Source organism: Silurus aristotelis (assembly GCF_946808225.1).
Source record: "Silurus aristotelis genome assembly, chromosome: 22".
Classification (NCBI taxonomy): domain Eukaryota; kingdom Metazoa; phylum Chordata; class Actinopteri; order Siluriformes; family Siluridae; genus Silurus; species Silurus aristotelis.
The window spans coordinates 670,836-685,940 of NC_139595.1; the positions used below are offsets into that span (position 1 = coordinate 670,836).

Consider the following 15,105-nt stretch of genomic DNA (forward strand, 5'->3'; position numbering starts at 1 on the left):
GGGTTGCGTTAGGAAGGGCATCCAGCGTAAAACATGTGCCAAATCAAACGTGCGGAGGATCCGCTGTGGCGCCCCCTAACGGGAGAAGCCGAAAAGAAATCCTTATATACAGTACAGACCAAAAGTTTATATATATATATATATACAGTACAGACCAAAAGTACAGACACCTTCTCATTCAAAGAGTTTTCTTTATTTTCATGACTATGAAAATTGTAGATTCACACTGAAGGCATCAAAACTATGAATGAACACATGTGGAATTATATATGGAATTATATACATAACAAAAAAGTGTGAAACAACTGAAAAATGTCATATTGTAGGTTCTTCAAAGTAGCCACCTTTTGCTTTGATTACTGCTTTGCACACTCTTGGCATTCTCTTGATGAGCTTCAAGAGGTAGTCACCTGAAATGGTCTTCCAACAGTCTTGAAGGAGTTCCCCGAGAGATGCTTGGCACTTGTTGGCCCTTTTGCCTTCACTCTGCGGTCCAGCTCACCCCTAAACCATCTCGATTGGGTTCAGGTCCGGTGACTGTGGAGGCCAGGTCATCTGGTGCAGCACCCCATCACTCTCCTTCTTGGTCAAATAGCCCTTGATGCCTTCAGTGTGACTCTACAATTTACATAGTCAGGAAAATAAAGAAAACTCTTTGAATGAGAAGGTGTGTCCAAACTTTTGGTCTGTACTGTACATATATTATAAATAATACTGTATAAGGTACAAATGTGAAGGTAAACACAGAAGGAAATTATTTGAAAGTGACTGTAAGTGCAAAAAGGAAACATGATGTAGAATGATGTTGTTTGTGCAGCAGTAAACAATAACAGGACCAGGACCAGGACCAGGAGAGACCCTCTGAGATGTGAACACCCAGAAATCTGAAGCTAATCGCATGCTCTATTTCAGTCCCATCGGTGTGTGTGTGTGTGTGTGTGTGTGTGTGTGTGTGTGTGTGTGTGTGTGTGTGTGTGTGTGTGTCATTGTGTATACATATGTACAACATTGTGTGTGTGTGTGTGTGTGTGTGTGTGTGTGTGTGTGTAAATAAGTAAGATGTTTACAGAGGGGAAATGGACTTTGAAACTGGAATTTCCAAACCTTAAAAAAGCCTCTCATTGGACACATAGTGCACTCCAGAAAAGACTCCAGAAAAGTCTACATGCCCGGAGTGTGTCTGCTAAATAGTGCACTTATAGAGTGAAGGTAAAGTGATTGAGGACTGAGCCCTAAATAGTTAAACCCTGTTCTTTGTAGCTGTCAGTCTCGAGCCTCTAAATTCTATCCTCCCTATGAAGGTGCAGTAACACTGAGTCTACTGTGGAGTCCAGGATGAAGTTCTCAGTCATCTGCGTGCTCCTGGGAAGCCTCGGTAACACACTCAACTCTTAATTCCTTTATTTTATTCTCAGTGTGAGACCAATCAGAAGTTCTGTGTTTAACAGTAAACTCTAAAGTGGATGTATATTGAAATCAGTATATTTTTAATTATACATATAAAAAATATTTCTTTGTAACTGTTTGTAATAAAACACACACCTCACTGCACTAATACCTCCATACGACCCTTTATAACCGTCTATAACATTACGCTCATTTTCCAAACATTCGCACTTTTTTGAACTTTCAGCTTTTGCGTTGTGTAACATCGAGTGTTTACACACGTACAGCTAATCTACAACCATCACACCACATCAATCTCACAGATTCGGATTAGACTCAGATTCTGATTAGACGAATCAGATTAGATTCGAATTTTCACACCTCAAAGGACGAGCTCCATTTTTGTGTTTTTTCACCCACAGGTGCATCAAAGAATATTTAGAACATCAACATGCTCCTTAATATCATATTTATTTCCCTCAATCTGCTTCATTGCTTGTGGTTTCAGCTTCAGTGGAGGCTGCGCCCATGGATCCAAAAATCAGATGGTGTTTAAAGTCCGAGCAGGAAGCTCAGAAATGCAGACATCTCACCTCCAAATCGGATTCTCTGAGCTGTGTGAAGCGTGAGGGATCTATGGAATGCATCAAAGCCATCAAGGTAAAAATACGAACGTGCAACAACACACTCGCTTTTATTCACACGACTGGCGCAATTAACCTTAATGAGCTGCTGGGTTTGTGATAAGAGCTGCATGAGAAGAACATGCAGAGAAACATCACTGATTGGCGATAGGAAACAGAAACACAGACTCGACAGAATTTCCTGGAATTGTGTAAATCCTGAATCCTGTGAATGTCTTTGATTAGAAAGGTGAAGCAGATGCCGTCACGCTGGATGGAGGAGATATCTACACAGCCGGTCTCTCGCCCTACAACCTTCACCCCATCATCGCCGAGCATTACGGCACAGGTACGGCTTTTTATTAGTGATGCACTTTCAAATGAATGATAATGACGTGTGTGTGAGAAATAATGAAACTAAATGTCTGAACGTGTCTCAGATGAAGAAACGTGTTACTACGCTGTAGCTGTAGCCAAGAAAGGAACTGGTTTTGGCTTTAACGAGCTCCGGGGGAAGAAGACGTGTCACACGGGTTTGGGTCAAACAGCAGGCTGGAACGTCCCCATCGGCACTTTGGTCTTAACTGGTCACATTAAATGGGCAGGCATTGAGGACAAACCAGTAGAAGAAGGTGAGAGGTTTTTTTTATTTTTCCAGAATTCCAGCTGATTTTTTTTTCATCCAACATTCATCTTTCTTTCTTTCTTTCTTTCTTTCTTTCTTTCTTTCTTTCTTTCTTTCTTTCTTTCTTTCTTTCTTTCTTTCTTTCTTTCTTTCTTTCTTACTTTCTTTCTTTCTTTCTTTCTTTCTCTCATTTTGTTGCAGCGGTGAAGGAGTTCTTCCCGGCCAGTTGCGTTCCTGGTGCCATCAGCAGCTTGAGACTGTGTGAGCTGTGTAAAGGCGACTGCTCACGCTCTCACAAGGAACCGTATTATGGTCATGATGGAGCTTTCCAGTAAGAACATCATCAGAGGTTCTGACGTTGCGAACACAAAACCGGAACGTTACAGCGAGAAAAGAAATAACGTATAAACATTCAAAAACAGTGTGTGTGTTGTTTCTAGTGGATCTCCAGGCCTCCTCACCTCACCTACATCACTTTACTAACACCATTGTGAATGAAAGAATCTCCACAGAATCTCCAAAAATCTAGTTGAACATCTTCCCAGGAGAGTGGAGCTCATTATAAGAGCAGGTGGAGACTAAACAAAAACACAAAATCTCATAGTCCTTAAACTTTTGTATCACAGTTTCACCTTGGCTCAGATGGAGAAGGTCTGGAATGGGTGTCCATGTTATAATGAAACAAAAATGGCAAAATTGTGGATTTCTGAGTTGAATTGTTTTTGATGAATGTATTTTTCCTGACATTTATGGACATAAACCCTGCTGTTCCTTCTCCTGTTCCTGTTCCTGCAGGTGTCTAAAGGATGGAGCTGGAGATGTGGCCTTCGTGAACCACTTCACAGTGCTCGGTAAGGTGCTGAGACATTATCAGACAATTTCATAAGATCAAGTCAGCTTCACTCGCATTTCACAGCTGTTTGTATTGAGATTCCGTGTGCCTGAGGAGGAACCTGAGGAGGAACCTGTTGATGTTTTCATGGTTGAATCTGTTTAGCTGGTGATCAGTCCCACTACGAGCTGCTGTGTAAAGACGGCTCTCGGAAAAGTGTGGACGAGTTTAAAAGCTGCAATCTGGCTCAGGTTCCCGCCGACGCCGTGGTCAGCCGCAAAGACAAAGAACTGGCCAAGCGCATCTTCAACGTTCTCGACAAACTCAAGGTATGTGACGGCATCAGTGACGTAAGTGCACTTTATTATTATTACACACCTGCAACAGCTGCAGACGTCTGACATCTACTTTATATAGTTTACACTGATACACCTGATCATTAAGATCAAAGGCTTTTAAAAAGATCAAACAAACAAACAAATGATTTATGTTGAAGTGGAAATAAACGTTTGTGTTATGTTTTAGTGTTAACATACTTCATATATACTTATTTTCAACAGTGACTCTTTTTTATTACATTTTTATTATTTTAAATGTTTTTTTTTCTTTACTATTTGTTTTATTGCTCTTTATCTTATTTAAATAGTTCTTTATATTATATTTTTTAAATGAATTATTTTTTGTGTCTATTTTTTTAAATGTATTAAACTGATTTTGTTTTATAAAAATGACCTCTTTTTAATCTTATTTTTAAAACGCACTCTTTTTTAAATTCTTTATCTGACTTTTATAATTTGCCTTTTTTTTTTTTTTTTTTTTTTACATAACGAATCATTTTAATAAGTTTTGAATACCTTCAGCCTCTAAATGTGCACACGAGTAAATCTGAGTAAAAACAGAACGAGGTGTCGTATGGATTTATTTCGAGTTTAGAGAATCTCACGTGGGTTTCTAGATCACAGATTTCATCGTTTAGAATCAAGACTCCACTTAAATCTGAGATTTAATAGGTGAAGTGTGTTTTGGGAAACACTGTAGTGTGATAATGTGTTTATTATGAAGAATAAACTCTTCAGTACGCAGAGAATAAACTTCTGATGGATCTGTTTCTCAGGATAAAGGTCTCTTCTCTTCTGACGGCTTCTCAGCGAAGAACCTCATGTTTAAAGACTCCACTAAAGGACTGCTGAAGCTGCCAGAGAGCACGGACTCCTTCCTGTACCTGGGAGAAAACTATGTAGCTACAAGCCACGCACTTACAAAAGGTAACACACAAACACACTAACACACAAACACACAAACACACTAACACACAAACACACAAAAACACTAACACACAAACACACAAACACACTAACACACAAACACACTAACACACAAACACACTAACACACAAACACACAAACACACTAACACACAAACACACAAACACACTAACACACAAACACACAAACACACAAACACTCAAACACACAAACACACTAACACACAAACACACTAACACACAAACACACAAACACACAAACACACTAACACACAAACACACAAACACACTAACACACAAACACACAAACACACTAACACACAAACACACTAACACACAAACACACAAACACACAAACACACTAACACACAAACACTCAAACACACTAACACACTAACACACAAACACACTAACACACAAACACACAAACACACTAACACACAAACACACAAAAACACTAACACACAAACACACAAACACACTAACACACTAACACACAAACACACTAACACACAAACACACAAACACTCAAACACACAAACACACAAACACACTAACACACAAACACACAAACACACAAACACTCAAACACACAAACACACTAACACACAAACACACAAAAACACTAACACACAAACACACAAACACACTAACACACTAACACACAAACACACTAACACACAAACACACAAACACTCAAACACACAAACACACAAACACACTAACACACAAACACACAAACACACAAACACTCAAACACACAAACACACTAACACACAAACACACAAACACTCAAACACACAAACACACAAACACACAAACACACTAACACACAAACACTCAAACACACAAACACACTAACACTAACACACTAACACACAAACACACTAACACACTAACACACTAACACACAAACACACAAACACTCAAACACACAAACACACTAACACACAAACACACAAACACTCAAACACACAAACACACAAACACACTAACACACAAACACACAAACACTCAAACACACAAACACACTAACACACTAACACACAAACACACAAACACTAAAACACACAAACACACTAACACACAAACACACAAACACACAAACACTCAAACACACAAACACACAAACACACTAACACACAAACACTCAAACACACAAACACACTAACACACAAACACACTAACACACAAACACTCAAACACACAAACACACTAACACACAAACACACTAACACACAAACACACAAACACACTAACACACAAACACTCAAACACACAAACACACTAACACACAAACACACTAACACACAAACACACTAACACTCAAACACACAAACACACTAACACACAAACACACTAACACTCAAACACACAAACACACTAACACACTAACACTCAAACACACAAACACACTAACACACAAACACACTAACACACAAACACACTAACACTCAAACACACAAACACACTAACACACAAACACACTAACACACAAACACTCAAACACACAAACACACTAACACACAAACACACTAACACACAAACACACTAACACTCAAACACACAAACACACAAACACTCAAACACACAAACACACTAACACACAAACACTCAAACACACAAACACACTAACACACAAACACACTAACACACAAACACACTAACACTCAAACACACAAACACACTAACACACAAACACACTAACACACTAACACACAAACACACTAACACTCAAACACACAAACACACTAACACACAAACACACTAACACTCAAACACACAAACACACTAACACACTAACACTCAAACACACAAACACACTAACACACAAACACACTAACACACAAACACACTAACACTCAAACACACAAACACACTAACACACAAACACACTAACACACAAACACTCAAACACACAAACACACTAACACACAAACACACTAACACACAAACACACTAACACTCAAACACACAAACACACAAACACTCAAACACACAAACACACTAACACACAAACACTCAAACACACAAACACACTAACACACAAACACACTAACACACAAACACACTAACACTCAAACACACAAACACACTAACACACAAACACACTAACACTCAAACACTCAAACACACAAACACACTAACACACTAACAGCTGCTGCTCCAGTCGAACTTTTCATTCATTCTGCGGTTGAATTTCACATGTGACATGTTTACAGTTTGGATTCGCTGATAATAAAATAATACAATAGATTCAATATCTGTTTGTGGAAGTTTGTGGACATCTGACCATAAGTTTGCTTTGTGCTTCTTTTGGAACATCTCATTCCACATTTAGTCTCCATTGCTGTTATAATGAGCTCCACTCTTCTGGGAAGATGTTCCATTAGATCTAGTGGAGATTCATTCAGCTACAAGGGTGTTAGTAAAGTCAGGTACTGATGTAGGTGAGAAGGTGAGGAGGTCTGGGGTGCAGTCAGCGTTCTTTTATGCTCAATAGAGCTGGAGCTCTATAGCAGGAGATCTTCCACACACTTCCAAATCACGCGTTCTTGTTTATTAAAATCTGTAATAAAAATAAATCCACACTAAATCACATGACCATCTGAATATCTGCTCCACAGGTTTCGGCACGAGCAGCAAATCTCCTGAGATCACCTGGTGCACCGTGGGTCACGCTGAGAAAAATAAATGCGACATGTGGACCTTCATGAGCGTGGACGATGAGAGGAACATCAGGATCGAATGCCAGGACGGCAACACAGTGGATGACTGCATCAGCAGGATCATGGTAACGTGAGATAGCAGCATGTCATATCTGGTTTTGTCTCACGTTTACGTGAAGCTGACGCTGGAACGTTCTGCGTAAATGCAGCGTAAAGAAGCCGACGCCATGGCAGTGGATGGAGGACAGGTGTATTCTGCAGGAAAGTGTGGTCTGGTGGTGGCCATGGTGGAAGAGTACAGAGAAGATTGTGAGCATTGTGTTCTGACATCTACAGGAATCATGCTACTGAATTACAAAGAATAATTTTAAATCATTATGTTTTTAAAATAACAACATTTTCAGCATTCGATTGTGTTTTTTTCCCCAACAGCAATGTGCAGTGTTGAATCTGGTAGGTGAAATTCATTTTCTTCTCAATATCCTGGAAGTGCTGGATTATATATGGGGGATGTGGTGGAACAGTGGTTACCAAATCATGAAAATGTTCTAACGTAAATAAGTCTGAATCTATACATTAATAAATATAATAATATAAAAAATAAATAATAATATAGCGCTCTTCGTGCAGCGCGCAGTCTCGTGTAAAAACAAGCAGCACGTGGTGTCAGTGATTCGCCTCTAGAGGTCGCTCTTGTAATACAGATATGATACGAGTAAAACACATATTTGCGATTACATTTTCATAATATGTCTCTGGCATTGTTCAAATGGTCGTTCCAAATGTGTGGGTGTTGGCCTTAGTTTGAGGACCCCTGGTTTAGAGTAACCCAGTAGTAGGCGACATCATAGTAACAACCTAAACTAACCCAATTTGGCAACCCTGTTAATTCATCCTGTACTTTCACCTCTCCTGAGTACGGGGCAGCAAGATACCTGCCCCAATGGACCCTTAGCTAGGACGTGTTGGAGTTTCTATTTATGAATATTGCGTGAAATATTACTTCTATGGAAGTTTCATTGGGCAGGAAACTAATTTCTCAATGATCCATAAAGAGGCAGATGAGCATTTAGCTTTAATCTGTCAAATAAAAAAAAAATCAACAGAAACCACTAAGTGCAGAGATGAGGGAGCGACAAATTCCTGTTGCTGATGTTCTGAGATGCAGGAACACTGACAAGTGGAATGAAGGCATGGAGTTTTAAGATCTCAGGATTGAAAGTGAACTTGATCTTCATCATATTCCTCTAAGGGGTGTCCATGATCTGTTTCTCTGCTACATTCACTTCCCAGTCTAGCAGATACTAGAGATACAGGGCCTCTCACAGTAATGTCTCCCTCGTGTGTCTCCAACATACCTGCACTTCCTGGACTATGTTCTCCACTAAGCCTATAGACTCCAACCAGGTAACCATGGAGGAGGTTTAAATTCCGGCCTGGTGTAATGCTCTTCACACTTGTAAAATCCATGCCTCTGTGTGAGATGTTGACTGATATCTTCTGCTCCCTTCAGCAGATACTTCGTCCTATTATGCTGTAGCTGTAGTGCGCAAGAACTCCGGTGTGACCTGGGGAACACTGATTGGCAGGAAGTCGTGTCATACCGGTTTGGGACGTACAGCAGGCTGGAACATTCCCATGGGTCTCCTTCATGAGGACACTAAAGAGTGTGATTTCTGTGAGTCAGCTCTGGGTTTGGTGGTGAACCTCTCCACTCGATCCTGAAGCTTCACATGCTTATTCATTATCTTTTTTCTTTTATAGCGAAGTACTTCAGTGAAAGCTGCGTGCCAGGTGCAGATCCAGAATCAAATCTGTGTAAACTATGTAAGGGTGCTGAAGGGATCAGGGGGATTGTAGACAGATGCAAAGCCAGCACTGCAGAGCGCTATTACGGCTACGCTGGAGCCTTCAGGTACCACTGACATCAATCTACATGGGAATGATTTTAAACACCACCACATCTATCAGTTATTGTTTAAAGGTAGTCTGAAGACAGAACTGACCCAGGCTAAATCAATCTGAGAAGACCAAGGTCCTTCAAAGAGCAAAAATAAATGGATTTTTCACATCAGGAATGAAGTTCATCTATTAAACTCTAGAAGTGAAAACTAGGTATCTAGATAATTTATGGGACTAATAATAATCCTAGTAGATAATCACAGGAACCCAGAGACAAATGACTCTCCAGCAGTCCTCTAGACCAGGGGTCCCCAAACTTTTTTCTGGATCGTACTTGCTGATAACCGATTAATAAAGCGATTTAAAATGGATACTGGATAAAAACAAATGATGAAAAAAATGAAAAACAAAAATGAAAAAAAAAAACCAGTACTGAATAATAAGAATGTGCTAAATGAAATAAATATTAATAAATTAATAAACAAATATAATGAATACATTATAAATAATAAATATAATATAGCGCTCTCCGTGCAGCGCGCAGTCTCACTGGTGTAAAAAACAAACAGCATGTGGAGTCTGTGATTCGCCTGTAGAGGTCGCTCTCGTAATGACAGCAGACCGGAAGACGGAGAAATGGAATGGATTTTTATCTGTATGGATTTTAAATTTTTGGTACTTCGACATTTATTAATAACCAGGGGACATTTTAGTTTGAAACCCAAACTTTATTATCAAATACAGATATGATACGAGAAAAACATATATTTACAATAAGATTTTCAAAATATGTTTCTGGTGTTGTTCCGAGGGTCGTTCCACATGTGGGGCCGTAGTTTGCGGACCCCTGGTCTGGAACAAGAAATATTTGATTATAGGTTTTTATTAAAGGTCTTTAAGGTTGATTAAGTGACATTACTGCTGAAATGGAGTTTGAGTGCTTGGTGTCTCACAGGTGTCTGGCTGAAGGTGTCGGTGAAGTGGCCTTCGTAAAGCACAGCACTGTAGCTGAAAACACAGATGGTGAGTTAGAACTTAAATAAATCGAAATTGGAAAAGAAAAACCCTCTAAATAACAGCTAAAAACAGTTAGAGTTCAGAGTTAAAACCCCAATATGGATTAGACGTTCGAGTGCTTCATATCTCTCAGAATGGCATATTGGTCTCCTAAATGGTGTGACAGAAACATTTTAACCTGGAGAGAACATTTCAGATTCAATTCCCATTAAGCCACAGACAATCAGGGCATCTTCTGCATGTTGTGCTTTCTGGGTGGAAGAGGCGACACTAGCCAATCATAAACCAGACAGATGGACAGATAGCACTGTTCTCCACGTTACACGTTCCTGCATGGACTGGATAAAAAATATATGTTTTATCCATTTATTATAGTAGAATGAACACATAACATGTTAGTTTCTAGAGCAGTAATATTTCTCAGCTTCGTATTGGTAATGAATTCCACGTCTCTCTCCAGGCAGTGGACCAGCGTGGGCTAAAACCTACAAATCCACAGACTTTAAACTCATTTGTCCTGGTGGCTCTGCTGAAATCACAAACTATGAGAAGTGTCATTTAGCCAAAGTTCCAGCTCACGCTGTCGTCACTCATCCGGAGAAACGTGATGACGTGGTGTCGTTCCTCAAACAGCAGCAGGTGAATGAAAAGAAAAAGCATCGACAGTTAATCCACTAGTGTAACTCACTTACTCACTGAGTTTCTGTGTTGCAGGCCATGTTTGGTCATTCCAGCTCTGGAGACGTGTTTAACATGTTCAAGTCTGAGGGCAGTCAAAATTTACTCTTCAAGGACTCCACTAAATGTCTCCAAGAAGTTCTACCGGGAAAAACCTACAAGGACGTGTTGGGGAAAGAATACATAGCAACGATGGACTCCCTGCGCGAGTGTGCGAGCAGCACCACGGGTACGAACGCCAAACAAATAGCTCTTTATTAGACGTTCTAAAACGCTTCACGTGGATTAATGCGATACGGCACCTGGACGTTTGCTTGTCTGGACATAATATACTTTATTATTAATGTGTTTACTATCCTTTAAAAACACCATCTTCTCGCATTAATCCACGTTTAGTGTTTCAGAAAAATGTCCCTTTAACAGTAAATGGAACTGATGATTAATCCGTATTATAGTCACTCTTTACTGTTCCTTTGTTCCTTCAGAACTGGAGAAGGCCTGCACCATCCACTCCTGTCAAAAGAGACTGTAGAAGCTCTCAGACATTGTCTCTGTCCTGCATGTACATGAGAGCATGAAGCCAGATGTAGGCAACGTCCCACAATTTCCTGTTTACAATTAATCTTATCGTTCATGTCATTTAAAAAAAACAACAACAAAAACGTCTTACTTTTACTTTTTTTTTTATTTTCACGTCTAAAAGAAAGAGATACGATCGGGAACACAAGCGTTCACAGACATTACCAAACGAATAACACGTTCCCCACCTGAAGGAGATATTACACTTTACACCTTCAATAGAAATATATTTTACATCTGATCACCTGAAGCTGGTGAAGAAATCATTTAAATGAATAACTTGTTATTGGGTTTCTGGTTCAGGAAACGTTCTTACACTCCATTAGCATTCCTGAGGTTCTACATATTAATACCGCAGATACCACAAATTACTCCTAGCCAAAGGGGACACTTCCTTTTGGATTCTGCTTCCAGCCGTGGGTCAGATGTTTGGTGTGGATGATGGGGCACATAGTACATGGATTGCTAGAATCCTTGTGGAACACAAAATTGCTGGACACCATCTTGGATGTGGTTTGAGGACATGTTTCCAGTTCCCCTTTTCAAGTCCATCCAGTCCATTTAAGGGCCATGAGGTCATCACCAGACTGTAATTTTAGCTGGCTGATTTCTCACCTGCCCTCAGTGCCTCTGGCTCCATAATAACACCTTGGAAGGTTGTGGAGGCTGAAGGCACTTTATGGATTTTAAATAGCACAGATGAGAGGAGGACTTCTTGGTCACCTTTCAAAATGCTGTAATTAGTTGGGATCACTGGCATCTCACATCTCCAAGGTACATGGTCTAGATCATCTAATCATCCTTCCCACGCTATTGCATGGCTGTGCATGTTATCCTGGAAGTAAATCAGCAGTTTATCTACCAACCTGCAGCTTGGTTTCCTTCAGCTATAATCAGCTTTGTCCAGTAGTGACAGAGCAGGTGATCACCAAAATTTGACAAGTTACAGTGGGTGGTTTGTTCACTTTCTGGGTCTTCTCCCTGATCTTCTCCCCGGCTGTCCTGGTGTTCTAGAAGATGGATCACATATATTCATGCTTCTGTTCCCTAGCCTCTTAATATTTATTAAGATGGTGAGGGTGAGGATGTCCTGGATGTTGCTGTGTAACTTTGGGAGGGTTCTATTAGAAGAAAGTATGAACATGCTTCTTGGTTCTTCTCCACCAGCCATAGAAGCCTGGTTACACCAATTCCTTCCATTTTAACTACCACGTAAATGGGAACTCCAACAAGCCCCAGTTAAGAGCCCATCAGGGCAGGTAGCTTGCTGCCCCATACTCTAGAGGTAAAAATACAGGATGAGTTGGAGGTTAAAACCAGTTTTTCATGTCCCAGGTTTATACATATTAAGGGCTACAAGTTTATTTTCTTTGAACAGCGATGGTTACAACATTTCTGACAGCTTTTAGGTTTCAGCGATCTCCTTCTGCTAGCAGTGGTGGCTTCATTATTCTTCACGCTCCACACTGAGACTGGACTTGATTTGCATTGGAAGCAATCCATGGAGACCCTCCTCCACCTGCCTCTCTGCCACTTCAGCAGGATGGAGATTATGTTATGTTAAAGTGAAGGGTGTAAAAGGAGAAGTTAAGATGCTTCTATGAACCTTGAAGGCTTTTTCCAGAGCAGTCCTTATACAATCTCATTTATAACTAAGCAGTTGAGGGTTATGGGTTTTGCTTGTTGGGATTTTAACTCACATCCTTCTGTTCAGAATTCCAACATCTTAAACAATGTACATGGAATCAGATTCCCAATTACAGATTAATTCATTCATTCATTACCACTCAGAACATCAGGTAGCCATGTAGCCACCCAACCTTCTTCAGCGGCTTTTTCTAATCCTTCACACCAACAAACCATTTCTCCAGTTTATTACTGTGATCTTGTTCTGATTAGCGTCAGTGTTTCCATCTGCCTGATCAAAGAGTCAGTTTATAAATATTAATGAACAGAAACCAATTAAAAAGAAGAAGATGCTAAATTGGAGACGTAGTAAATGTGAGACAGTAGAAGAGTAGGACTAGTGTTAGATACAGCAGTTTACCAGTTTATTCTCCTTTTGTTTCTTACTTGCTCTGTTTTGTCCTGTTTTATGTGGTTGTTGTAATGATGAAATGGTATTTAAATGAATAAAAAAATCACAGAAAGTAAGAAAGAACAGAGTGAAACGTGGTAGTATGTGGTTTGTACTTCACATGTTCCTCACTGGAGATGGATCATCAGAGCAGATATCATGATGGTGTATTCTCATGTCAGCGTTGATGTAGTCGGGTTGGAATGTTCAGCCGAGTTTAGTGAGCGTTTACCTCTGCCATGTTTGCTCTGGTCTCCCATGTGACCCTTATTATAAAGTTATTTTTACTCCGTAATTACAGCCTCGTCATTTCTCGCTGATCCGTGATGTGAAATAAAAACGCCACTGTCTCGAATCTAAATTCTTTTGGGATGTGGTTATTTATAATAATTGGTGTTGTGGTGATGAAAATAACATCAGCGCTACACATCTGGCAGCTCAGTGCTTTTCATCTCCATCCAAACGAATCGGATCGCTTCACTATCAGTTTCCAGCAGATTTTAACAATAAAACAGCAGCGTGGGTTTATTTACATTCACACCACATTGAGAGGATACAGGAGTGTGTGGTGTTTGTGAAGAAGAACTTTCTGTTCAAATCTGTTCACTTCAATCCGAATTAAAACCTGAAACGTCTCGATTCACAACTGCATCATATCACAAATTAGACCTTTTCAATATGGCCGACGCGCTGACGTAATGGAGTAACGGAGCCCCACCCCACCTAACCCGGAAGTGTTCATACAACATCCTTGCCCTGACCTAAAAAACCCGGAAGTACACGTACAGCTTCATTAAGCAGCTTCATTTCATCTCTCACCCGCATTCTGACAAACCCCGCCTTCTTCTCCAGGATTGGCTAAGACTGATGCATGAGGAGAAAACTGATTGGACGGTTTTGTGAAACGAACGCGTTTCTGAGATATTCAAATTATTTTCTAAAAACTTGAAAAAAAAAAGTGTGTTTTAAATAAAAATTATTATAGCAGAACAATTTAAAGATTAAATTAAGTATTTAATTGCGGTTTAATTATTTATGTTCACCTTTGTTTCTATTATTGAATATGATCTTTTGGTTTCTGTTCCTTTTTTTATGCATTTATTATTATATGATGAGAATATGGATTTATTCTTGCTTGTTTGAAATCTGTTTAAATAGTTATTTAGATATTTATTTTAGTTATATTCTGTTTACTATCAATATATAATAATTTCAAATTCTATAAATAATAATTTTAATATATATACTGAACATCTGTTTTTTCATTCTGGTATTTCTTGAATATTTAATTCACTTATTTGGGGTGTGTATATTTATAATCTCATATTGATTCATTTTTATTATATATCTTATATTATGGCAAATGTGTGTGTGTGTGTGTGTGTGTGTGTGTGTGTGTGTGTGTGTGTGTGTGTGTGTGTGTGTGCAATACTGATTTGCTGATTGTATTATT

General features: G+C 39.4%; 1 protein-coding gene across 2 annotated transcripts; it reads left to right on the top strand.

Annotated features, from left to right (window-relative positions):
• Window positions 1-1,233: 1,233 nt before the first annotated feature.
• Window positions 1,234-14,013, top strand: LOC310717260 (serotransferrin-2-like). Of its 2 annotated transcripts, none has more exons than XM_083525106.1 (17): window positions 1,234-1,375; window positions 1,895-2,046; window positions 2,256-2,358; window positions 2,450-2,641; window positions 2,836-2,965; window positions 3,430-3,485; window positions 3,632-3,795; window positions 4,581-4,731; window positions 7,358-7,524; window positions 7,609-7,708; window positions 7,832-7,852; window positions 8,913-9,077; window positions 9,164-9,314; window positions 10,257-10,324; window positions 10,779-10,957; window positions 11,033-11,225; window positions 11,482-14,013. In XM_083525106.1, exons 1-17 carry the CDS (start codon window positions 1,336-1,338, stop codon window positions 11,526-11,528), a joined length of 2,079 nt encoding a protein of 692 aa, XP_083381232.1. In that variant the 5' UTR covers window positions 1,234-1,335; the 3' UTR covers window positions 11,529-14,013. The 2 variants fall into 2 exon arrangements, with proteins under 2 accessions (XP_083381232.1, XP_083381233.1); XM_083525107.1 differs by having other exon boundaries at window positions 8,916-9,077.
• The last annotated feature ends 1,092 nt before the right edge of the window (window positions 14,014-15,105 follow it).